The sequence below is a fragment of the Pongo pygmaeus genome, chromosome 11 (genome assembly GCF_028885625.2).
Source record: "Pongo pygmaeus isolate AG05252 chromosome 11, NHGRI_mPonPyg2-v2.0_pri, whole genome shotgun sequence".
Classification (NCBI taxonomy): domain Eukaryota; kingdom Metazoa; phylum Chordata; class Mammalia; order Primates; family Hominidae; genus Pongo; species Pongo pygmaeus.
The window spans coordinates 108,064,372-108,090,699 of NC_072384.2; the positions used below are offsets into that span (position 1 = coordinate 108,064,372).

Below are 26,328 nucleotides of genomic sequence, written 5' to 3' on the forward strand. Positions count from 1 at the left end.
CCATGTTGGTCAGGCTGGTCTTGAACTCCTGACCTCAAGCAATTCACCCGCCTCTGCCTCTCCAAGTGCTGGGATTACAGGCGTGAGCCACCGCGCCCAACAAGAGCAAAACTCTGTCTCAAAAAAAAAAAAAAAAAAAAAAAAAGCAATCCCATTTTACAGGTTTTATAGAAGAAATTGGGACGCAGAATTTAAGTTACTTCCGCAAGCTTACGTGACTGCTCAGGGTGAGGGTCCCTAATCATGATGATCAGAAAATAAACGTAGAAATCAAGCTTAGGGAGGAAGTGACATTGTGTGTGTGTGTGTGTGTGTGTGTGTATATATATATATATATAAAATTTATTTATTTATTTATTTTTATTTTTATTTTTTATTTTTTTGAAACGGAGCCTAGGTCGCCCAGGCTGGAGTGCAATGGCGCGATCTCGCCTTACGGCAACCTCTGCCTCCCGGGTTCAAGTGATTCTCCTGCCTCAGCCTCCCGAGTAGCTGGGACTACAGGCGCGTGCCACCACGCCCGGCTAATTTTTTGTATTTTTAGTAGAGACGGGGTTTCACCATGTTAGCCAGGATGGTCTGGATCTCCTGACCTCGTGATCCGCCCGCCTCAGCCTCCCAAAGTGTTGGGATTACAGGCATGAGCCACTGCGCCCTGCCGGGATTGTTTTTAAGGGCTAAATAAATATACCACAGTTGGAACACTGTCTGGCACACAGTACTTGCCAAATGGTAACTATTCATCTTCATGGAATCAAGACTGTGACACCCCACTGCATGGTTCTCAGTTTTGCGTGAGAAAATCGTGCTTTATGTGCTGTTTTTAGTACAAGAAGGGAAATCTGGAAGTCCCTGCCTAGAGGAGAGAAACAGGCAAGAAGAGGGAGTTGGTGAGTCCCAGCATTTCAGAGTTGGCAGGGACGAGTTAGGTCCCTATTTTATGGACGAGGAAGTGGAAGGGTGACGTGTCCTCGAGTCTCATTCAAGACCCACAGCCACAACTCCTTATGGAGAGTAGGACCAGGGCCCCAGGGTTGCTATGATCACGTTGCAGGTGAAAACTAACGCTCATTGGAAGACAGGAGCGGAGCATTTAGTTACAAAAACAGTTAACAATTTGGGTGTAACCAAGTTTAGTGAGCAAACGAAAGCTGTCAGACTCGGAAAAAGAGTTGCTAATGGAGCGCACTCTTTACTAATAACGGCTTTCTACAGAGATCATTGACACAGCTTCCAGTTACAAATGCCCGTGCGCTTCCAGTAGGACCGGAAAACTCCCAGCAACCAGCGATGAATGAAAACCCGAGTCGGGGCGAGCGGCGTGAGGGGCTGGGCAGCTGCCAGGCGGGGGCGGGGCAGCGGGTCACGTGTCTGGCTTCGAGGCGGGCGCCGGAGGGGGAACTCTGAGCATGATTGGTTCCTCCTAACCAGGTGACCGCAGGTCGCGTTCCGGTTGGCAGGCACCGGCCAGGGCAAGCGGCCTTCAGTCGGTAGGCGGCGGCGGAAGGAGGAGGAGCTCCAGCCGCGCTCTCTCCCGGCAGTGGCTGTGCCTCACAGCGCTTGTTGGGTTCCCCACCCCTTTTAAATAAGCCGGGCTGGTCACCGCCCTCGCAGACAAGTCAGCTCAAGGGAGGCGGCGGCAGCGCGGCGGTGGGGGTGCGGCCGAGGCCCGAGCCCTGCCCGGGGCCGGGCCACGGGGCGGGCGGGCGGGCGAACCGCGGGCGAGGCGGTGTCTGCTTGCGCGGTGCAGCCCCAGCGTAGCTCGGGGCTGCCGGTGCCGGCCGCGCCATTGTTGGGGGAGGGGGCGGCTGCTGAGGGCGGCGGAGTAGGGGGTGAGCGAAGGCGGCGGCGGAGAGGAGCGGAGGCTTCCCATGGGGAACACGCTGACCTGTTGCGTGTCCCCCAATGCCAGCCCCAAGCTGGGCCGGCGCGCGGGGTCGGCGGAGCTGTACTGCGCGTCCGACATCTACGAGGCGGCGTCCGGGGACGCGGTGGCAGTAGCGCCCGCTGTTGTGGAGCCTGCCGAGTTGGATTTCGGAGAGGGCGAGGGCCACCACCTGCAGCACATCAGCGACCGCGAGATGCCCGAAGGTAAGGAAGCGGCGGATGCCATCCGCCCTCGGGCTCACCTCTGCCCGCCGCCTCCCCCAGAGTCCCCCGGGAGGCATCCGCCGCCTCGGGCTCCTTCCTGCCGGTAGCCGGTTTTCCCGGGGCTGGGCTCCGGGACGAAGGCTGGCTCTGCCTCGCGTCCCCACCCCTTATTCTTTCCCTGCTGCGTCTGGCCAGTTTGTTTCCCTCCTTCTTACCGTAACGCCCAGTTCTTGCTCCCTCTTCCCATTCTCCCAAGCCGGCGTGGGACCCTCTAGTCCGCCGCCCTTCTTGTTTGTAGCTCTGTTCATTGTTTGGTGGGACTTTGCTAAGACTTTTGGGGTATATTGTTTTCCTTTTCTCAATGGAAACTCAAATACCTCAACTTCGGAGTACTCATCCCATTTCCTCCCTTAACCCATCCAGATGGTACCTTAAGTGAAGGAACCAGGTAAGGGTGTGATTGTTCCTTCCTCCCATCCGTGAAGGTAGCTGATGCCCGCGACAGTTTAGATCCAGATGTTTGGAGATTCCTTATTTAGGCTCAAAATAGAGGTTGCCATAGGAAACACTATATGGTATTCCTAATAGGTTAAGTCGGCTTGAAAGAAGCTGCTTTATTCCTTCCAACTATAATTTGAACACAGAAAGAAAGAAAATGGGGGGAGGGGCGTAAAATGACTGTGAAGGGTGTGAGAGGTTATTACCAGGGGTGCAGAAATGTTGTTTTTTTGAGACGAAATCTCGTTTTGTCTCCCGCCCAGGCTGGAGTGCAGTGGCGCGATCTCGGCTCGCTGCAACCTCCGCCTCTCGGTTTCAAGCGATTCGTCTGCCTCAGCCTCCCGAGTAGCTGAGATTACAGGTGTGCGCCACCACGTCCAGCTAATTTTTGAATTTTTAGTAGAGACGGGGTTTCACCATGTTGGTCAGGCTGGTCTCGAACTCCAGACTTCTTGATCCGCCCGCCTCGGCCTCCCAAAGTGCTGGGATTACAGGCGTGAGCCACCGCGCCCAGTGGTTGTTGTTAACTCAAAGGAGTTTAGCCACGGAGTTCTGATTACTTTAAAATTCCCACGGTGACAAATACATCTCCAGCCATTCTCCGGTGACTGAACAGACTTCATTACCTCCTTGTTCTAAAAGAGACGTGGGGTGGTTCATGGTTAGAAGTTTCAAAAGAGACAAAATATAAATTTAGACTTAATTTATAATGTAATGGTTTGGAAGTTAAAATGCTAGGCCCTGCCTGCTCAAAAGTGTTTGTTTCCGTGGCTCCCCTTCCTTCCTCCCAATCCTGCTAATAGAATCCTGGTCAAAGATGAGAATGTTGGAGTTCGTCAGACTCTAAACCGTTGGGGTAGGGGTGAGGAGAGAGGAAACGTTTAGTTTTTTGCCTCTAGAATTTTGGAAAGAGATAAGTCTAGGTAAAAATAATTCCGGGTAACAGCGTGATTCTTGAATAAAAACTAATTCCTTTGAAGTAGAAAAACATTGTATCTTAAAGATGTTTAAATCCAGTGGGCTCATTTGTTTCGTTTAAATGCCAGAGATTTCATTACTATAGAAGAAATGTGTTAGAACTCTTATATTTAAACTTTGCTTGGACTCTTAATTTCTTTAAAATAATAATTAAGCTTCATGATGGACATGCCTTTGTAACTAGGAACTACTGTACTCACCTTTCGGAATATTCAAACATTGTGAAAGAATGAACAAATATATTATGTGAGTTAGTTGATTGTACCTTTATACACAAAGCATGTAAGTACTTGTGAAAACTTAATGCTCTCTTAGTGGTTTCAGGTAAGCCTCTGAGTGATTTTACACACCAGTTAGTAGATGGGTGGGTGGTGTTGGGTGAGAGCCCCAAATAAGGCTCTCATCCAAATAAGGCTCTCACCCAGTGTACATGAAAATACATACTTTCATGTACATTTAATTTAGCCCTTCCAAAATAAGGCCTGTTTATATTCCCCGTGTTGCTAATGAAGAAATGAAGAGTTAGGTATCTGGAATGACTACGTAAGACAGCCACTGAACAGAACTAAGGTTCTCAGTTCTCAGACTGACATGGAGGTGAGATATACCAAGTTCAGTTCTTAAAAAACTTTTAAAAATCCAGAATGCATCATGTATTTTACCCATAAAATAGTCCTGTTTTTGAGAACTTACTTCGGTCTTGATTAGTTCCTTTCAAAGTTTATTTTACACGATTCAGAGGCAACATTTACATCTCTTTTCTTTTCTTTCTTTCTTTTCTTTTTTTTTTTTTTTTTTTTTAAGAGAAAGAGTCTCACTGTGTTGACCAGGCTGGCCTTGAACTCCTGGCCTGGGCTCAAGCAGTCCTCCCACCTCAGCCTCCTGAATAGCTGGGACCACGGGCGTGTGCCATCTTGCCTGGCTCCATCTTATGTCTATACATTCATTTTAGTGGATAAGAATAAAAGTAGAGGTAACAAAATGGCCTAAATATACCCATCAAATAAACAGGTTGATAAATTTTAAGGAGTTTGTTCTGGTAACTGTGAATTGAAGCTGAGAATGCCCTGGATAGAGGAATATTAGGAGAAGCTGGCAAGAGGGAAGGTAAGGTACCAGGCATTAAGCATGGGATGATGATAAAGAGTGCTAAATCATAAAAGTTGAAAAAAGAGAATTTGTAAGCACAGAATTTACCATTGTATGTTAGTATGACTGTTACATTTTTATTTCAATTTGTCTCAAAATTTATTTTTGTGGCATTCAATAAAGTGATAATAGAAATCTCAATTTTGGCATTTGCCTATTATTCATAAGTTTCCATAGAAACATGGCCAGAACACCAAATATAAAGTATAGACACATTGAAAGTTTGCTTTTAATATCTTTATTTCAGACAATTTTATATCAGTCTCCCTGGAAACAGAAATTCTTACTTAGATGTAAAACATTTGGCTGGGCGTGGTGGCTCACGCCTGTAATCCCAGCACTTTGGGAGGCTGAGGTGGGCGGATCACGAGGTCAGGAGTTCGAGACCAGCCTGGCCAACATGGTGAAACCCCGTCTCTACTAAAAATACAAAAATTAGCTGGGCGTGGTGGCGGGCGCCTGTAATCCCAGCTACTCAGGAGGCTAAGGCAGGAGAATGGCTTGAACCCGGGTGACAGAGTTTGCAGTGAGCTGAGATCATGCCACTGCACTCCAGCCTGGGCAGTGGAACAAGACTCTGTCTCAAAACAAACAAACAAAAAATTTAGCTTTTCTACAATGAAGAATTATTTTTGTTACTTAGACAAAAATCCTATATAAGTGACGCTTGGCTTTGTTCTTCAAGCTATTTCTTTTTTTTTTTTTTTTTTTTTTTTTGACAGAGCTTCACTCTTGCCTAGGCTGGAGTACAGTGGCACAAACTTGGTTCAGTGCAGCCTGTTCCTCCCGTGTTCAAGCGATTCTCCTGCCTCAGCCTCCCAAGTAGCTGGGATTACAGGCACATGCCACCATGCCCAGCTAATTTTTGTATTTTTAGTAGAGACGGGGTTTTGATATGTTGGCCAGGCTGGTCTCGAACTCCTGACCTCAAGCCATCCAGCTGCCTTGGCCTCCCAAAGTGCTGGGATCATAGGCGTGAGCCACCGCGCCTGGCTTTTTTTTTTTTTTTTTTGAGACAGAGTTTTGCTCTTGTTGCTCAGGCTGGAGTGGAATGGTGCGATCTCGGTTTACTGTAACCTCCGCCCCCGGGGTTCAAGTGATTCTCCTGCGTCAGCCTCCTGAGTAGCTGGGATTACAGGTGTGTGCCGCCACGCCCAGTTAATTTTTTGTGTTTTTAGTAGAGATGGTTTCACCATGTTGGCCAGGCTGGTCTGGAACTCCTGACCTAAGGTGATCCACCTGTCTCGACCTCCCAAAGTGCTGGGATTACAGGCGTGAGCCACCACACCTTGTCTCATCAAGCTATTTCAAAGAGATGCTCCTAAGAACCTAGTAAACATTTCAGATAGACTCAAAGTATTTTCTACTACCTTGCCTGTTTTTGTTTTTTTTTTTTTTTGGAGACAGAGTCTCGCTCTGTCACCCAGGCTGGAGTGCAATGGTGCGATCTTGGCTCACTGCAAGCTCCGCCTCCCGGGTTCACGCCATTCTCCTGCCTCAGCCTCCCGAGTAGCTGGGACTACAGGCGTCCGCCACCATGCCCGGCAAATTTTTTTTGTATTTTTAGTAGAGGTGGGGTTTCACCGTGTTAGCCAGAATGGTCTCGATCTCCTGACCTCGCGATCCGCCCACTTCGGCCTCCCAAAGTGCTGGGATTACAGGCGTGAGCCACTGCGCCTGGCCCTACCTTGCCTTTATTTAATGGTATGTCTAACATAACTGACGGTAGTATCACTAACACAAAATAAGATACTAAGATCTTATTGTCCAATTTTATTAGTACTCTCGACTTTTCATAGAGCATTTTATGTTCTGACGTTAGGAGCTTTGCTCATTTGCTGGCTAAAGGCACTCTCTGAAGTGACCCTTTCTATTCTCTTCCACTGATGGGTGAAGGTAGGGAAAGAATTGGCAATGTAATGTGGAAAAACCTCTGAGCAACAGATCTTTCCTCTTTCCAGTAGCTATTTTAAGCCCTTTTTTTTTTTGCTTTTTTGAATAATATGATGTAAAAGACGTAGAGAATACAGAAAAGTCATTGATTATGGTATGCATATGAATATAACATTTTATTTTAGAAAAATGAGATTATTCTATATGAGCTGCTTCATAACTTAGACAAGAGTGAAATAATGTCATAAATTCCTGAATCACTGCTTGACATCCAGAGAGTGCTCCAGGATATCTTTCCATGCCAGGACACCCTGCTCTATCGCATGCCTTCTAGTAACTGCTTAACGTACCATCAGATGGTTGGAGTATCATTTATTTACCTATCCTTTATGATTGGGCATCTTTCCTAGTAACATCATACACAGTCTCATTACATTTGATTTCAAGGATACCGATAAAAACATGTTTTGATGACTGATGCCTTGTATCTCCCTATAGAATTTAGTTAAATCTATGGGTTGAGTCATTTTGTAGTTAAGATATTTTAGTATTCAGTGTTCTTATGGGCCAGGCGCAGTGGCTCACGCCTGTAATCCCAGCACTTTGGGAGGCCGAGGCGGGTGGATCACGAGGTCAGGAGATTAAGACCATCCTGGCTAACACGGTGAAACCCCATCTCTACGAAAAATACCAAAAATTAGCTGGGCGTGGTGGCGGGCGCCCGTAGTCCCAGCTACTCGGGAGGCTGAGGCAGGAGAATGGTGTGAACCCAGGAGGCAGAGATTGCAGTGAGCCAAGATCGTGCCACTGCACTCCAGCCTGGCGACAGAGCGAGACTCCATCTCAAAAAAAAAAAAAAAAAATGTTCTTATGCCAAATTGGAGTTAGCATTGACTTTTTCCTGGACATTAGAATTCATCATTTAATATTTTTTGTTTCTTGGTAGCCTATCTTGCATCTTTAATTCTGAATAGCTACCACTTTAAAAGATTCGATGCTTACCACTTTAAAAGATTTGATTAGATGACAAATCAAGAGAGAGCGTTAGAAGAAATCTTAAAAGATGTGGGAAAACTGGGAGAAACTTGACTAGTTTTGGGGTGTGCTGAAACAGATGTTTATTGAGTACCTTTAGGTGGCCAGGCTGTGTTCCAGATTCAGGGCAAACAGTGGTATACAAGACAGAGCCTCATCCTAACTCTGATCCTTACATTCTGGAGGGAGCTAGGGATAGATAATATATGACTAATCAAGAATGTTAGGTGGTGAGGTGCTGGGGAAAAAAGTCAAATAGGGTCATGGATTGGGGAGGAGGACAGTTACATGAGGGTTGTGGGGATGAAAGATGGCTGCTCTCCTTACGTGACCTATGAGCAGTCCTAAAGTGAGAAGGGAGCCTTGTGAGGATGGTTGGCAAGAGCCAGGGGTCCACGCAGACGGAAAGTTACTTTGGAGTTCCTTGAATGGGAGCAAACTTGTTTTTGGCCAAGGACAGAAAGACACAGGGTGGCTGCAGAAAAGTGAAAAGGATGCCAGGACTATGGTGGGTTAAGGCCATGTATGTATAGTGGGCCTTGGCAAAGAATATAGACTTTAGTTGTGATAGGAAACCATTGGAGGATTATAGCCTGGGAAATATTTTTAATTCTTTTTTTTTTTTGAGATGGAGTCTCACTGTGTTGTCCAGGTTGAAGTACAGTGGCTCAATCTCAGCTCACTGCAACCTCCTGCTCCCGGGTTCAAGCGATTCTCCTGCCTCAGCCTCCTGAGTAGCTGGGACTACAAGCACATGCCACTACACCTGGCTAATTTTTTGTATTTTTTAATAGAGATAGGGTTTCTCCATGTTAGCCAGGATGGTCTCGATCTCCCAACCTCGTGATCCGCCCACCTTGGCCTCCCAAGGTGCTGGGATTACAGGTGTGAGCCACCACGCCCAGCCAATATTTTTAATTGTTTCAGAAAAAAATTAGACGGTGGCTCATGCCTATAATCCCAGCAGTTTGGGAAGCAGAGGCAGGAGGATTGCTTGAGCCCAGGAGGGGGCTGGGACTAGCCTGGACAACATGCTGAGACTCTGCCTCTACAAAAGGTAAATTAGCCAGGTGTGGTGGCACACACCCATAGTCCCAGCTACTCAAGAAGCTGAGGCAGGAGAATCTCCTGAGCCCAGGAGTCAAGGCTGGAGTGAGCTGTGATTGCTCCACTGCCCTCCAGCCTGGGTGATGGTGAGACTGTCTCAAAAAAAAAGATCAGACTAGCTGCAAAAGTAGGTAACAAAGTGATGAATAGACAAGTCACAGAAAAATAAATGCAGATGATCCTTAAACACAGTTTCACACTTAAGAGAAATACAAACGAAAAGTATGCTGTGATTTCTCTGTTGGGAGAAGATCCAAAAACTTGACAATACATTCTTTGGTGTGGCCGCGAAGAGAGTTGCATTCGTATACTGCTGGTTAAAATGCAAGGTGGTTTGACTCCCTGAAGAGGAATTTGGCATAATCTCAAACATTGCAAATGCATTTAATCCAGAAATCCTACTTAAAGGAATTTATCCTGAAGGCATACCCCATAAATATGAAATAACATGTGCATGAGATTTTGTTGCATTATTTTCAATAGCTAAATATTGGAAATAATTAATATGTCTAGTAAGAAATTGGTAAAATAAACTGTTATATCCACACAGAGGAGAACTATGGAGCTGTTAAAAAAAAAAAAAAAAAAAAAACTCTTTACTGCTATGGAGTGATACCAGATATCCAGGATATGTTACATGAAAAAAACAAGGAGGAGAAAGTACAGTAATGTACGAAATAATATGTATTTGCTTATTTAAAACAACAACACTGAAAGGAATTCTTGGTGGTGGTGTGTGACTGTTTTTCCCTTAATTTCAAGGGCAGCCAAAGTGCATATTTGCTCAAGATGTTATTTTGGTATGGCCTTTCCAATAAATGCTAACTGTTCACTTTTGCTTTTAATTTGTGAAAACTTTGTTTTATAATTTATGGTGCGTTATGTGGTATATAGCAATAGCTTTTTTTTTTTTTTTTTTGAGATGGAGTCTAGTTCTGTTGCCCAGGCTGGAGTACAGTGGCACGATCTCAGCTCACTGCAACCTCCACCTCCTGGGTTCCAGCAGTTCTCCTGCCTCAGCCTCCTGAGTAGCTGGGACTACAGGCGTGTGCCACCAGGCCCAGCTAATTTTTATATTTTTAGTAGAGAAGGGGTTTCGCCATCTTGGCCAGGCTGGTCATGAACTCCTGACCTCAGGTGATCTGCCCACCTCAGCCTCCCAAAATGCTGGGATTACAGGTGTGAGCTACTGTGCCTGGCTTATAGCAATTGCTCTTGCATTTCATTTTATTCTCACTATATTTTGAGTTAGGTAGTATAAGAATTATACTTGTTTTACATATGAGAAGACAGGCTTTGAGAGGTGTAAATTGAATTTTCCAAGGTTTTTTAATTTGTTTTTTGTTTTTGAGATGGTCTTTCTCAGTTGCCGAGGCTGGAGTGCAGTGGTGTGATCATAGCTCACTGCAGCCTCCACTTCCTGGGCTCAAGTGATCCTCTTGCCTCAGCCTCCCAAGTAGCTGGGACTAAGAGTTTTCCAAGGTTTAAAAAGATAAGACTTGGTATGGTCAGGTGTGGTGGCTCATGCCTGTAGTCCAGCACTTTGGGAGGCTGAGGCGGGTGGATCACGAGGTCAGGAGATGGAGACCATCCTGGCCAACATGGTGAAACCCCATCTCTAATAAAAATACAAAAATTAGTTGGGCTTGGTAGCACATGCCTGTAGTCCCAGCTACTTGGGAGGCTGAAGCAGAAAAATTGCTTGAACTCAGGAGGCAGAGGTTGCAGTGAGCCGAGATCACGCCACTGCACTCCAGCCTGGGCGGTAGAGTGAGACTCCGTCTCAAAAAAAAAGAAGGCTTGGTAGATCAAGAATGTAAATTTCAGATATATGGCCTATAGGATTATAATTTATAGAATGACTCATGGGCTTCTTTGGATACTGCCTTTTTTCCACCTTTTTTTCAGTTAATTAAGCTTTGGAGTTAAAATAATAACATTGGATAATGAAAAATGAAATGGAGGTACTTGTAACCCAGACTTTTTTTTTTTTCTCTCTGTATGAGACCGGGTCACAACTCTGCCTGTCGCCCAGGCTGGAGCGCAGTAGTGCCGTTCGAGCTCACTGTAACCTCAAATCCCTGGGCTCAAGCTATCCTGCTACTTCAGCCTCCCAAATAGCTGGAACTACAGGCATATGCCTCCACATCCAACTAATTTTTTAAAAATTTTTGTAGAGATGAGGGTCTCACTATGTTGCCCAGGCTGGTCTTGAACTGTTCTCAAGTGATCCTTCTGCCTCAACCTCCCAGAGTGCTGGGATTACAGGTGTGAGTCACTGCACTCCACCCAGAAATATTCTTAAAAGTCTAAAAAAGGAGTTAAGTGCTATTAAGAAATACACAAAGGGAGAAAGGTATACTATAGCATATGAAATGTCACAGCTCAGTCACAGTCACTAAAACATAGATTGAGGAGTGAAGGTAAGTTAAAGCAAGACTGAACGCTGACGTAGAAGGAGGTAGAGAAGTGGTTTGGAAACCAGATTTAGGATTGTCAGAAGCTAGGAAGGCAGAAGCAAGGCATGAGTGCGCATGAGACTGGAGCTTGGCTGTGTACTGTGTGACCTCAGATGAGGCAGGGAAGCTCAAGTCCCATCAGGTAAGACTTACCTGATGGGTGGAACGTGTGAACATAGATAAAATCTCAGAGTTTACATCATAATTGAGAGGTTTGAAATGTTTGTGTTATGGACCGTAAGACTAATACGGTGTGCAGTATGATAGAGCAGGTCAGTAAATGCAGTAAGCCTTTAAATAAACAGATGTCCAGCAGTTGGCCCAGAAACTGCCAATATCTCCTGTTTAATTGGGACATATTGAAATCAATATGTTGAAATCAATCTCTTTCTCTGAAATATGCTGCTTCTGTCAGTTACTTTCTTGGTTGCTGTCCTCTCCCTTTAATATTTTGACAAGAAAAATCATTCCTTTACAGTTTACAATTGCATAATTTTAACACTTTTAGCCTTTAGTAATTATGCATTTCATTTATTCTAAGTTCCATATTTTTACATTTTTAATTAACATCTGTGAAATTGAGATGGCTGATAGATTCAAGGAAAAGCAGTGTTCAATGTCAGTGGATCTTATAGATTTCTTCCCCTGAGGGGTGTTTATATTAAGACCTGAGTTTAATTTTTTTTTGTCTTACTTGCCCCCCATCATACTATCATGCTTTCAAATTAAGTTGCAATTTAAATTGATAATACAAAACAGGTGGGTCTTAGAATACAATTTTAGACATAACCCCTAACCATGATATCAAAAACTATTTCTCCTAGTTTCAAACATTCTTAGGAATTTTTTGTTTTTTTTTGTTTTGAGACAGAGTCTTGCTCTGTTGCCAGGCTGGAGTGCAGTGGCGCCATCTCGGCTCACTGCAACCTCCGCCTCCTGAGCTCAAGCAATTCTCCTGCCTCAGCCTCCCGAGTAGCTGGGACTACAGGCGCACGCCGCCACACCCAGCTAATTTTTTTTTTTTTTTTGTATTTTAGTAGAGATGGGGTTTCACCATGTTGCCCAGGCTGGTCTTGAACTCCTAAGCTCAGGCAATCCACCCGCCTTGGCCTCCCAAAGTGCTAGTATTACAGGCGTGAGCCACCACGCTCAGCCCATTATTAGGAGTTTTTTAAAAAATAATTTTTGAAGGCATTCACGTATAAGATGCATGGTAATTGATGAGTTTCTGTTTTCCAGACATTTCTCTAAATTTTGTATGTGCATGTTTGTGGAGCCTAATGCCTTAATAGTTGGCAGTCTTACCTTTGTGATAGTGAGAATAGAGTAGTATCATTTGTCAGAGTCTCCCCTAGGTTCTTGGGGAAAGAGTTAATGGAGAGTGCAGAAATGATACTCTGTGTGTGTGTGTGTGTGTGTGTGTGTGTGTGTGTGTGTCTGTGTGTGTGTGTGTGTGTGTATGCAGACGTTTACTGTCTAATGGCTTAAATGTCCATTCTGTAAAATAGCAATGTGTGGTATTTATTGTTAGTGCAAGTTATATAGCAAATTGTATCAAATAAATAAATGCAAGTTACACCATGGTGATGTTCCTCATTCACATCAGTAGGAATTTTTTTTAAGCATCCAAAGCTGTGGTAGGAGCTAAAACTGGTATAATTGGTGGCATTATATCCTAATATACCCTTAACTCCTTTAGAAAGCAACTGAGCACTATATATTGAGCGGTAAAAACAATCTGACCTTTTGGTCTGATTATCCCACTTTTGTGAAAAATCTTTCCTAAGGAGATTTTTAAAATAATTTTAAAATACCATAAAATTGAAGGTTTTCCTCCTAAGAGCAGAGCTTTGTAAGTACCTAAGTCCCCAACAATATGGGATTGGCTGAGTAGAGTATAGGAATAACACTTGATGGACCATCATTTATCCATTACACAGTAAATATTCTCCATTGGAGTGGAGATCATTTGTAAAATAAGACCTAAGTTGTATATGGATTAGAGCTATTTTTTTTTTAACATGCATAAGAAAAGCAACTTAAGGCTGGGCACAGTGGCTCACGCCTGTAATCCCAGCACTTTGGGAGGCCGAGGCAGGCAGATCATGAGGTCAGGAGTTCGAGACCAGCCTGGTCAACATAGTGAAACCCCGTCTCTACTAAAAATGCAAAAGGTAGCTGGGCATGTTGGCACATGCCTGGAGTCCCAGCTACTTGGGAGGCTGAGGCAGGAGAATTGAACCTGGGAGGTGGAGGTTGCAGTGAGCCGAGATCAGGCCACTACACTCCAGCCTGGGTGATAGAGCGAGACTTCATCTCAAAAAGAAAAGCAACTTAAAGTAATGGTTGTGAGTTTATAATTTGTAATTTGTTTGTAATTTGCAAATGAAGCATTATTTTGACTCTTGGAAATTTCTGTTCATGGTAAGATATTAAAGGAATGAGCTAGAGGCTTTTACCTATCACCACCTTTAGTGTGATCACATCAGTATTGTTGATAAACCAGGCCTCTTACTTGCAAGTTCAAAAAATCTATCTCAAAATAGTTAAAAATTTTAAAAAACTGTATAACCAGGGATTCACATAGTCAGTTAGGGATTACTTGACCCAGGAATTAAGTGATCTCAGAACTTGTCTCAGTTCTGCTCTTCTGTTGATCTCTCCTGAAAAGACACCCTTCATGATGGCAGAGGGAGCCACTGGTGGCAGCTCCTGGCTGGCTAGCAGTGCTAGAGTACAGCCCTGCCTTTCTCCTCTGGTTCTTGGGAAGTCCCAAGAGAAATGTAATTGATTGGCCAGCTGTAAGTCACATGTCCACCCTAAAACCCCTGAGTTGAGGGAGTACCAGCTTGTTACTTGGGCTAATTGGCTTTTTTCTCTATATCTTATCATTTCTTTTATCCTAGTTGCCTTGGATTTTTTTTTTTTTTAAGATGTAGTCTTCCTCTGTTGCCCAGGCTGGGGGGCAGTGGCGTGATCTTGGCTCACTGCAGCCTCTGCCTCCTGGGTTCAAGCGATTCTTCTGCTTCAGCTTCCTGAGCAGCTGGGACTAGAGGCGCACGCCATCACGCCTGGCTGATTTTTTTGTATTTTTAGTAGAGATGGGGTTTCACTGGGTTGGTCAGGCTGGTCTCAAACTCCTGACCTCATGATCTGCCAGCCTCGGCCTCCCAAAGTACTGGGATTACAGGCATGAGCCACCATGCCCAGCTGCCTTGGATATTTCTTATATTTACACAGTAGCACATCTTGGTTTTCTTATATTTAAATACATAGTAGCACATCTTGGTTTGGGGCGGGGGAGGTGTGTGTGTGAAGTCTGCTTCTCTTTGATTTTGGTACTTAATTTTCCTGGACTTCCATTGAAAATTCCTAATTAAACTTTATCCTGACATAGGTACTGATTCATAATATGGCTTCTTCTGTAAACATTAGTTATTATTTAGATTCAAATGGTAGTATATTTGCTTTCTTTTTGAAAGGAAGTAGTCATGAATCCTTTTAGAAGCTTTAGGTAGAGGCCGAGTGTGGTGGCTCACGCCTGTAATCCCAGCACTTTGGGAGGCCGAGGGGGGCAGATCACAAGGTCAGGAGTTTGAGACCAGCCTGGCCAGCATAGTGAAACCCAGTCCCCACTAAAAATACAAAAATTAGCCGGGCATGGTGATGCGTGCCTGTAATCCCAGCTAGTTGGGAGGCTGAGGCAGGACAATTTGCTTGAACCCGGGAGGTGGAGGTTGCAGTGAGCCAAGATTACACCACTGCACTCCAGCCTGGGCAAAAGAGTGAGACTCTGTCTCGGAAAAAAAAAAAAAAAAGGAGCTTTAGGTAGAGGCAGCTGTGAAAGTCTCTGCCTGTCATTTTGGGCACAAATGATTTTATTTTTCCAAATAGCTTAAAATTGTCACATCATCTTTTCAAGATGTGGAAAAACTTCAAACATAATTTTTGTGTGGGTCTTTTACATAAGAATAGTTTTCTCCAAAAGCGGTTTAAAAAAGTTCAGTGAAGGAATTTCCATGGAGAACAAAGCAGTTGGTTTAGGTATGTAAGTTTTTAGTGATCTGGCAGTACTATTAAAATGGATGATTCATAATTCATTTTAACCAGGAAGTCCCAAAATTATGTTCATATAAGATTCTAACCAAATTACTTGGAAGAGAGAAAAGGATTCTAGGTAGATAAATCTGTGAAATGCTGAGTTAGACAGTAATCACTACTAGACTGATTAGTTTTTAATATATCAATGTGCATTTTGATTTTGTAAGAGCCAGGGATAGAGTATATTGTCATTTGACCACTAAATCGCTTTTTTAAAAGTAGAGCAATTCTATTAATATGTAGTTTTGGGAAATATCGCCTTAACTGTTACTCTGGATCTTGGCCCAGTTTCTTACAAGATTGGTTAAGATAAGTGGCTTGAAATGGACCTTGCTGGGCCGGGCGCAATGGCTCACCCCTGTAATCCCAGCACCTTGGGAGGCTGAGGTGGGTGGATCACCTGAGGTCAGGAGTTTGAGACCAGCCTGGCCAACATGGTAAAACCCGTCTCTACTAAAAATACAAAAATTAGCCGGCGTAGTGGCAGGCACCTGTAATCCCAGCTATTTGGGAGACTGAGGCAGGAGAATTGCTTGAACCCTGGAGGTGGAGGTTGCAGTGAGCCGACACCGTGCCACTGCACTCCAGCCTGGGTGACAGAGTGAGACTCCATCTCAAAAAAAAAAAAAAGTACCTTGCTGAAGAATATCATAGATTTTTATTTTTTCCGCTCATGACAATTTTTATCCCATATTATGGCAAAGTTTGTCTCATGAAAATTCAAGAGTCTGTTTTGTAGTCTTGCCTAAATATATTATCCAACTTTGGTGCAAGGTGGACTACAGGCAGATTTATCTTGACATAGATAGGGGCAAAATTTTTTAGAAACAGCCCTAAGATTTGCTTTAAAACGTACTCTTGATGAAACACCAAATTAACCATGCTGTTAGAAGGAAGAAGTGAGAAATTGAGGGCAAACGTTAATCATTTTCTAACATGTTCCTGTATATTAGAACACAGAACTTCCATTTAGTTCTCTTAAATCTGCCATGATGAATGGCCCCCCAAAAAACCACAGCTAACTAAATTAGTTTACTTATTGAATGGAGTTAGAATTAGCCGTTTAATTGTCTAAAGAACATTTGCCAAAAACAACTCTTTGTTTTACCATATTTGATGTATTGAGCTGGTGCCTAACGCTAACTGGCCACAGCATCACTTGCTACTTGAGATTGTTCTTGAAATGTGCTAGTAATAGCAGCAAAGAGGAGAGTGTGGTTATATTTCTATTTGATAAGTTGAAGGAGGAGGGCATGTGTATGATTCATCTAACATTTGTACCAGATTATTTAGGTGCAGATTTTGTATTAAAAGTCTCTGACACAGCCTGGTTTTGTTCCACATGTGTGGAGAGATTCTACGATTTTGCATTCCCCAGGAGTATTTCTGTATTGTCTTTATTTCCTTTATATTTATTACTAAAAACTTACCTGAAGACTGTTAAAAGTGATTAAAATGGATGTGTATTTCAGAAATCATCTTTTCTACTCACCTAAAGTATCACATCTTTTTCCTCCTCTTCTATAGATTTAGCTTTGGAGTCAAACCCTTCTGACCATCCAAGGGCAAGCACAATTTTCCTGAGCAAATCTCAAACGGATGGTAAGACAATACTGTTTTTTCCTTCCAAGGAAAAGACTGAAAACTGTTTCTGTTTTATTGGATGTATTATAGAAGGTATTTAGAAGAACTGATGTATTAGTTTAAATTTTTCTTTTCATATGTTCACTTATTTTAATATGTGATATACTTTCCTTTAGTTGTGATTGTTTAGTAATAACATGTAGACCTATTTACAGGTTTTGCCACCTTTTTATAACACAATTAATTGGCCACATGATTTAGTAACATGGATTTTTTTTTTTTTTTGAGAGGCTGGGGTGCCTTTATTGCCCAGGCTGGAGTGCAATGATGGGGCCTCAGCTCACTGCAGCCTCCATCTCCCACGTTCAAGCAATTCTCCTGCCTCAGCCTCCCAAGTAGCTAGGACTACAGGCATGAGCCACCATGTCCGGCTAATTTTTGTATTTTTAGTAGAGATGGGGTTTCACCATGTTGGCCAGGCTGGTCTCGAACTCCTGACCTTCTGATCTGCCCTCCTCAGCCTCCCAAAGTGCTGGGATTACAGGCGTGAGCCGTCTGGCCAGTATCATGGATTTATGCTTATTTCTCCATACTTCTTTGACCTCTTTCCCTTGCTCCAAAAGAGTACATTTTAAAGATGAATGATAGGATTTAAGCTGCAGCTTGGTTTCATTTGAACAGCAACAAAAAATCAGTTCATATACAGGGATTGAATCTGTGATTTTGGCTTCCTTTTATACAATGCTCTAACCACATGAGCCTATCACATTCAAATTTATGCTACTGAGAACTTTTAAGCTATTAGCTTTTCCATCCTAATGTAGTGTAAATATAAACATGCCCCATGGTGTTTCCCAGAAGGTTAGCCTCAGCAAGTGAAACTTACGTACATTCTCCTTGTCCTGCTTGTTTTAGGATGAGAATCAGAACTGTTGTATTTTTCTGTACTCCTGTTTATCTTCCTTAAAATTATGTTAAATCCTAATTTATTTGCTAAAAAGCTATATACAGCTAGGTTTTTCATTTGATTTCAACAGCAAGAATACAAGAAGTGGGGGTTCTATAATATTTGAAGTAATGCAGCACAGCACAAAGCGGGGGGGTTGTAAGCAGCATTTTCGAAGCTCGTGTGGACTTTGTCTTGAGCTGGTCATTTCTGGTTAGGATAGTTGTATTTCTCAGTTTCTTTCAGAGCCATAGGCTTCTCACACATACAGAGTGTGGAAGCAGTAAAAGAAGAGCTATCCCATGCTCCTCTTTCTTCAGTGGTAAGCAGTGTGTGCTTGTGATACTTGTCTAGCATCAAAGGAAGAGGCAGTATAGGAAACAAAGCATGGTCCAAGTCCCTCTTGGAGCTTTTATTCTTCTGGCCTTTGTTAAAATGATTTTATGTGCTGAATATACCATGTTCAATTAGGTTAACATTCATTTTAACATTTAAATTTAAGGTAGTTTACTTTCCACTTGTGTAAAGACCCGTTTATTTTTTCAGTAACATATTAGTAGATGACCAGTAAGTGGTTCAGGATGTTTGTAGTGATTGTGGCGCAGCTAGAGATTGGCACCTAGCCAGAAACTGGTTCTTAGGGCTGTCAGGTGTTAGATCTTGGTAATTAAAGTAAGCTACCTGTAAATGTAGAATTAAAAAATACTACTGGATGATGGTTCAGATATACAACAGGGAAACCAATTAGCTAAATTTCTCATTTACCGTAATTTGTTTTGCCCCTTTCTTTTGTACGTAGGGATTCTTTCATTTCTGTGTAATAGAATATCTGTTAGGTCAAAAAGTAAAACTAAGTTTTTAGATTTTATTTTATGGGATTCATCTTGCCAGATGATTTAAATGATGAGTTTTGTTAGAAATTATTTTTTAAATGGAATTTTATATCATTTTGTATATTGGTAATCAGATGATTAGCAACTACTTTTATACTGTGGCATTTGTATCAGAATTGATCAGCTAATTTTTTTTATTCTTAGTGCGAGAAAAGAGGAAGAGCAACCATTTAAACCATGTAAGTAAACAGTTGGAAAGCTAAGAAATTAACAGTTGAATTAAAAGTATGTCTGTCATGATTCCATAAAAATATAATGGGGACCCAATACTGTTAGTATGGGCCTCTTTTTGTGGATTTTCTAAATCGTTTCTATTTTTCTAAGAATCAGATTTATGCAGGAAAGTCTTTGACTTAGTGTACCCATTTGTTAAGGGTTTCTGACATTTAAGTTAAATTTCAATAATTTGGTTGTGGTATAAATATCTGCCTTAAATATTTTTGCCTAAAGTTTTTAATCTTTTTAAAAATCAAGTAACAAAATTATAATAGCTAAGTTCATTTTTAGCACTATATGTTGACTTCCTGTCACAGCAAGTGAAAGCTTAGCTTCCTCACTCCACCGTGACCTTATTTTCTTCCCTCTATTTCTCCCACATAGATCACATTTTTAATTAAATCAGTAATTGATGTTTACATTGTTATGGTTATACAGATATTATTCACTGCTGAGTCATATATTATTCTCACTGTCTTCTCCTTGTACATACATCCTTTGTTTCTCTTAAATATTTCTGAAATCTGAGCATGTCTGCACGTCTCTTTCTAGCCTGCACTAGCTCACACAGCCAAATGCAGTAGTAACCCTTGGCTGGTCTCCTTGCTTTCATGTCTTTGTGTGTGTGTGTGTGGAATTAATTTCCTGACTATATTCATTTGGCTGTTTTCTAACAGCTATTTTTCCCCCCAAATGTTGTAGCATTTGCCACATGCCTATCAAAAATATTTCCATCTACTAAAACACATCTGTTCCATTTTTCTCTTGGAGACAGCTTTCCTCAGCCTTTTGTCATCCTCTTCAAATATAGATGGGCTTTTCCTAAGACTGCTCTGTGCCTGTTTTCCTGGGATGTCTCCCTGAAGTCATCTGGGATCTCACATAACTGTCCTCTTGTGTTGGGTCCCCTAAATCCTAGATTCTGTGTTTCCCTCTATCTTGTTATCCTTCCTAGTTGTACTGGAGTACATTTTCCTGGGGAAGGGCCCATAGACAGACATATTTAGAGATCTAGCCTGTCTGAAAACCTCCCCTATTTCTTTTTCTCTCTTTTTTTTTTTTTTGAGACAAAGTCTTGCTCTTGTCCCCCAGGCTGGAGTGCAGTGGTGCGATCTCAGCTCACTGCAACCTCCGCCTCCCGGGTTCAAGCGATTCTCCTGTGTCAGCCTCCCAAGTAGCTGGTATTACAGGCGCCTGCCATCACGCCCAGCTAATTTTTGTATTTTTAGTAGAGACGGGGTTTCACCATGTTGGCCAGGCTGGTCTCGAACTCGTGACCTCAGGTGATCTGCCCGCCTTGGCCTCCCAAAGCGGGGATTACAGGCATGAGCCACTGCACCTGGCCTTTTTTTTTTTCTTTTCTTTTTTTCTCTTTTTTGAGACAGGGTCTCACTCTGTTGCCCAAGCTGGAGGGCAGTGGTGTGATCTCGGCCCACTGCATCCTTAACCTACTGGGCTCAAATGATCCTCCCATCTCAGCCTTCCGAGTAACTGGGACTACAGGCATGTGCCACTATGTCCAGCTAATTTTAGTATTTTTCCGTAGAGATGGGGTTTTGCCCTGTTGCTCAGGCTGGTCTCAAACTCCTGGGCTCAAGCCATCCACCTGCATCAGCCTTTCAAAGTGTGGGGATTACAGGTGTGAGCCACTGCACCTAGCCAAAGCTTCCTATTTCATAAGAGTATAAAATGCTAGAGTATAAAATGCTAGGTTCACTCTAAATTTCATAGTTCTGAAGACATTTCTCTATTGTGTTCTCGTTATAGTATTCTTGAATCTGTTGCCATTGTGTGATACAGTACGTGTAACCAGTTTTTACATGTCTCCGGAAACTTTTTAGTGCCTTCTGTATCCCTGAGATCCTGAAATTTCATAATATGGCTTGCTATGGACCTTTTCTTTTTTCCTTTTTTTTTTGAGACGGAGTCTTGCTCTGTTGCCAGGTTTGAGTGCAGTGATGTGATCTCAGCTCACTGCAATCCCCACCTCCCAAGTTCAAGCGATTCTCCTGCCTCAGCCTACCAAGTAGCTGGGACTACAGGGGCGCGCCACCAGGCCTGACAAATTTTTTTGTATTTTTAGTAAAGAAGGGATTTCACCATGTTGGCCAGGATGGTCTCGATCTCCTGACCTTGTGATCTGCCTGCCTCGGCGTCCCAAATTGTTGGGATTACAGGCATGAGCCACCGCACCCAGCCTGGACCTTTTCTTTTTATTGGGACCAATAAGTCTGTAGACTATGTCTTCTAGATAATTTTGTTTTCTTTGTTCCTTCTTTTTCCTGATATTCTTACTATTCAGATGCTGAGCTTATTAGACCAGTGTTTCTGCATTGATCTTTAATTGTCTCCCCCTGCACTCTCCCATTTTCTAGTTAGTCTTTTGTTCTACTTCTTGGGCATTCTTTTACTTTATGCTCTAACCGTTCTATTGAATCTTTCATCTTTTTGAGGTATTTTAAGAATTTTTTAAAGTTTTCATTTGCTCCTGCATTTTCACCACTCCCATGCATTCCTTTTTCCTATTGTTTTGCTCTCTCTTGTTGGAGGCTTCCCTCACATGTGATAGTCCCTGGCTTTCTCTAATTGGAAGCAGGACTTTTGTTAACTGATGATTCTTACTGCAAGGACATTGGAGGCCAAGCCAGCCTTTAATTTAGAAGACCTCAGTCTGTTATCTGGTGGGTCTTGTCTTGTCTTTTCTCTTTTCTTTTTTTCTCCTTTCCTTTCCTTTCCTTTCCTCCTTCCTTTCCCCTTTCCTTTCTCCTGTCCTGTCCTTTCCTTTGCTTTTCTTTCTGAGAGACTCATTCTGTTATCCATACTGGAGTGCAGTGGCGTGATCTCAGCACCCTCTGCCAAGATGCAACCTCTTCCTCCTGGGTTCAAGTGATTCTTGTGCCTCGGTCTCTTGAGTGGCTGAAATTACAGGTGTGTGCCACCACACCCGGCTAATTTTTTTTTTTTTTTAGTAGAGACAGGGTTTTGCCGTATTAGCCAAGCTGGTCTCATACTCCTGGCCTCAAGTTCACCCACCTCAGCCTCCCAAAGTGCTGGGATTACAGGTGTGAGCCACTGTGCCCTGCTGGGTGCGTCTTTTCTGAGACTGTTCAGTTTCTTCAGAGAAGAATCTCCCAATTTTCTACCTGGGGAGTATAAGCATGGCTGCTCATTTTCCAGAAGCAGAGTTGGAAAAGGGAGGTGGAGTTCCACTTCTCAGCATGTAGTTTTTTTTCCCATTTCCCAGATTTCAGTCCTACTATTTCTGAGCCCAGAACCTTCTATATTCCTTATAAGATGGGAGGACAGATGGACCTGGGACTGCACCTACATATTTTCAACTGACCTTGCTGGCTTTTGTTTTATGTTTCACTCTACCTTCCAAGGTGCCATGTACCTCTGAGTTTGAAGTCTGCCTTGGGTTCTGTGAGACAAACTAACTTGATCCTGTTCCAGTCACTCTCTGTAGGCACTAAAGTTGTGCTTCCATATCAGTTACCACTCCTTTGTCTTTTTCATCTTTCAAGATTTATTAAAAGTCATCTGCTGTGGCCGGGTGCGGTGGCTCATGCCTGTAATCTCAGCACTTTGGGAGGCTGAGGTGGGAGGATCACTTGAGGCCAGGAGTTCAAGACCAGCCTTGCCAACATGTTGAAACTCCGTTTCTACTAAAAATATAAAAATTAGCCAGGTGTGGTGGTACGCACCTGTAATCCCAGCTGCTCGGGAGGCTGAGGCAGGAGAATCGCTTGAACCTGAGAGGTGGAGGCTGCAGTGAGCCAAGATTGCACCACTGCACTCCAGCCTGGGCAACAGAGCAAGACTCTGTCTCAAAAATAAATAAATAAATTTATAAACTCTGTCTCATAAATAAATAAAATAAAATAAATAGAAAAATTATCTGCTGTCAATCCTGTTGCCTGCTCCTGTGTATAACCTTTACTTTATGTCTTTAATTCTAATGAAATTTCAGGAGGGCAAGGAAATAAATTTATGGTCAATCTGCCATGTTTAAGCCAAATTTAGAACCTTTATTTAAAGTGTAAATCTAAGTTTAAATTCAACATAATGATACTAATCCAGACATTTTTTAGTTATACCTATAATAAGCATATTATACTCTTCTACTAAGGCCTTAGGAATTGTATTCAAACTCTGCACCCTGCTATATTGCCCCATTACTGTGCAGCATAGATGGAGGTGTTTCATTAATGCACAAAATGTCAGAAATTTTTAAGTTAATTAAAAGTCATTAATTCTTTTTTTTTTTTTTGAGATGGATTCTGTAGTAGCATTTACCTCTTATTTTAAATGGGTTAAAATTAGAGGCAGTAGACACAATGGGAAAAGTCAGTGGATAGGCATAGAAGTTCAACAGGTACTTTATCTTTAAGGTTTCAGTTGTGACTCAGTAGATTACTAAGTATGATTATTTTCTATCTTTGCTATTCTACCTTAAGTCTACTCAGTACCCCTTCCCTTTCTTGTTAAAGATTGTCATTTGTGCAGACTAAATGAAGATGAATGATATATTCTTTGTTCCTATTTTGTGACTACCTGAAATAACATCTGTGAACTTTCAGTAGTGTTTTGTTGTTTGGATTTTTTTAAAGTATTTATATTTTATATTATTATGTTTGTCAGTAGAGTTTCTTGAGGTTGTAAGTCAGCACTGGTAAGGCTTTAGCCTAAAATAAAGGAAATTGTTGAGTTTTCCAGCAAGATGATGGGGGAATTACCTGTTGCCAGCTATAATTGCTTTGCTCAGAAGCTGAATTCTGCCACCCTCTAGTCTCAAGAGATGTAGGGATACTCTTGATAACAAAAAATTTGGATAGTTGAAAGTTAGTGGTGTGTCTCATGCTATATATTGATTAGCAGAGAAAGGTTTCTTTTTTTTTTTTTTTTTTTGTTTTTGAGACCAAGTCTTGCTCTGTCACCCAGGCTGGAGTGCAGTGGTGCGATCTTGGCTCACTACAACCTTCGCCTCTCGGGTTCAAGCGATTCTCCTGCCTCAGCCTCCCAAGTAGTTGGGATTATGGGAGCCCACCACCACACTTGGCTAATTTTTGTATTTTTAGTAGAGATAGGGTTTCTCCATGTTGGCCTGGCTGGTCTCGAACTCCTGACCTCAGGTAATCCACCCGCCTTGGCTTTCCAAAGTGCTGGAATTACAGGTGTGAGCCACCGTGCCCAGCCCCACCTTCCACTTTGAATGAATGTATTTGAATGAGTCAATTTTTATTTTTTATACTGTATGTGTTTCTTGAGGCAATAAAAGTGTATACATTAGCACACATACACAGTTAATGTAAACTATATACATTAAATATAATAGCTTAAGAAACATGAGTTTAGATATAGTTGAAAACATTTCTAGGTTGAAGGAGAATTTGGTCCTTCAAATAGTAATACTTTTTAAAAATAGAATACCTGGGACTTTTTGTTAGTAAGAATTAAGTGACTGCAGTAAAAACATCTGAAACAAAATGGTGTTACACTGTATGGATATTTCTGATTATTGGCTACTGGCAATTTTTTAATGCATGCATTTTTAAAAGCAATGACTAGACCTTCTCCCTGCCCTGTCTTTCATGTATATGTGTGGGATACTGATGGGAGAGTGTGACAACGTGGTAAAAACTATCATATTAATAGGAAGAAGGAAGGCTCATCTGAATTAGTTTTTTTTTATGTGTTAAAATTATTAGTATTCTGTGGTTTTAAAAAAAAAGCTACTGTTACTTTCAGCTATTCAATGACTGGGATTTGGTTACTGACCTTCTTAACATAGTTCAGGCTGTTTCAGTATTTGACTGTTGCACTCTTCCCAAATAAATGGATACTTCTAAAGTGTTTTAAAGATGGTTTATTTTCTAGAGGGCTCAAAAAGTTCATAGTCACCTCCTTGATACAACTGCAGATAAATTCTGCTAATTTGTGTCTGTAGTAGCATTTACCTTCCAAATTGTAACTGATTTAAATAATTTGTCAAACACTTGTTGAACTCCTTAATTTGTCCCCAATTCTGTGCTCAGCAGCCAGAGGTAAGAGGAGGAAGAGTCCTTCCTTCCCTGGAGAAGCTTACTTTCTTGTGAGGGGATACTCCACAAGCAGTTGGTATCATGTAACAAGTGGTGAATTAGATGGGTGAATGTACCAAAAGGGAAATGTTTTTTGGTGCGGCTGCTGGCAAAGGGATCCCAGAAGGTAGATGGGGTCAGGCTTATTGGGATAAGGAGGAAGAACAAGGTAGTCCAGGCAGAGCAGCATGAGTGAGGGAGGCAAGTGCCATGATGCCTGTCAAATAACTTATAGAATGAAATTAATAACATTTTGAAATGGAGAGTGTTCTCTGAGGTTCTCATTTGAATAATGTAATGGCAGTTTTATTTAAATATGAAGTGCAAGTTAAATTCCTAAAGTTGTTTTTGTCATCTTTTTTGTTTGGAATATTAAAGTGTTACTTTTTCTCCTCCACATAAGAAAACAGGCCCTCTCACTGAGGGTGATGGAGCAGCCCTGGCAGACGAAGCCTCTGACTGTGAAACACTTGTTTCTCATACTGTCTCCTGAACTAATACATTTAATATTAGTAACTTAGTAAATGTAGTATTAGGCTTTCATTTACTGCAATAAAATGCTCTTACGCAAATATGATTTAAGGCATTACATTTTACTGTAGTGAAGGAATAATAGACAATCTCAGCTGCTTTTTATTGCTCAAGAAAAAAACAAATCTTATTGTAAACTTTTCCCATTAATTTATACAGGGAATGCATAACAGATGCTTGCCAGGTTTGATTATAGGTACCACAAGAGCAGCATTTCATAACCCATTCCTCAAACAGTCTGTGGGAGAGCCTCCACTGGGTTTCCCATAGAGCTGCACATGATACTACACTCAGGCAGTTCATGGAGTGTAAGAAATATCTTAATGCTTTATCATTTGACATTTTAACCAAGGAAAAACCACACTTTTATAGGTTTAACTTACTGTGACATTTTCTTCTATTTCCCTTCCCCTTCAGGTATCTCCAGGGCAGCTTACTAAAAAGTATAGCTCATGCTCAACAATATTTCTAGATGACAGCACAGTCAGCCAGCCTAATCTTAGAACCACAGTAAAATGGTGAGTACAACTAGGCTGCCAAGGGCTGAGTGACAGACCCCCTTATGCTAAAAGCATCCTAGCCATCCTCGGTAATTTCAGCCATTTGATTGTCCTTTTCAGCAATGGATTTAAGAAATTGGTGTCAACTATATATTGATTTCAAGGATCTAAATATGAATTTTAATTTCCTGTTTTAATCTTAGGCTGCATGGTGGAAGGGAAAGCCAGTTAGTGAAGAAGTAATCCTAGAAAAGTGTAGCTATTTAT

General features: G+C 42.1%; 1 protein-coding gene across 4 annotated transcripts in view; it reads left to right on the top strand.

The window, feature by feature from the left end:
• Positions 1 to 1,514: 1,514 nt before the first annotated feature.
• CCNYL1 (cyclin Y like 1) overlaps positions 1,515 to 26,328 on the top strand; it is a 46,704-nt gene continuing 21,890 nt past the window's right edge. The window contains exons 1-5 of one of the 4 annotated variants that reach the window (XM_054478446.2): positions 1,515 to 1,656; positions 1,913 to 2,091; positions 16,839 to 16,913; positions 18,879 to 18,913; positions 25,979 to 26,079. In XM_054478446.2, the coding sequence (XP_054334421.1) occupies positions 2,082 to 2,091; positions 16,839 to 16,913; positions 18,879 to 18,913; positions 25,979 to 26,079 (221 nt within the window). In that variant the 5' untranslated portion in view covers positions 1,515 to 1,656; positions 1,913 to 2,081. Of the gene's footprint in view, positions 2,092 to 16,838; positions 16,914 to 18,878; positions 18,914 to 25,978; positions 26,080 to 26,328 lie in introns of all 4 variants that reach the window. The other 3 variants (XM_054478441.1, XM_054478443.1, XM_063647836.1) reach the window with 3 other exon arrangements.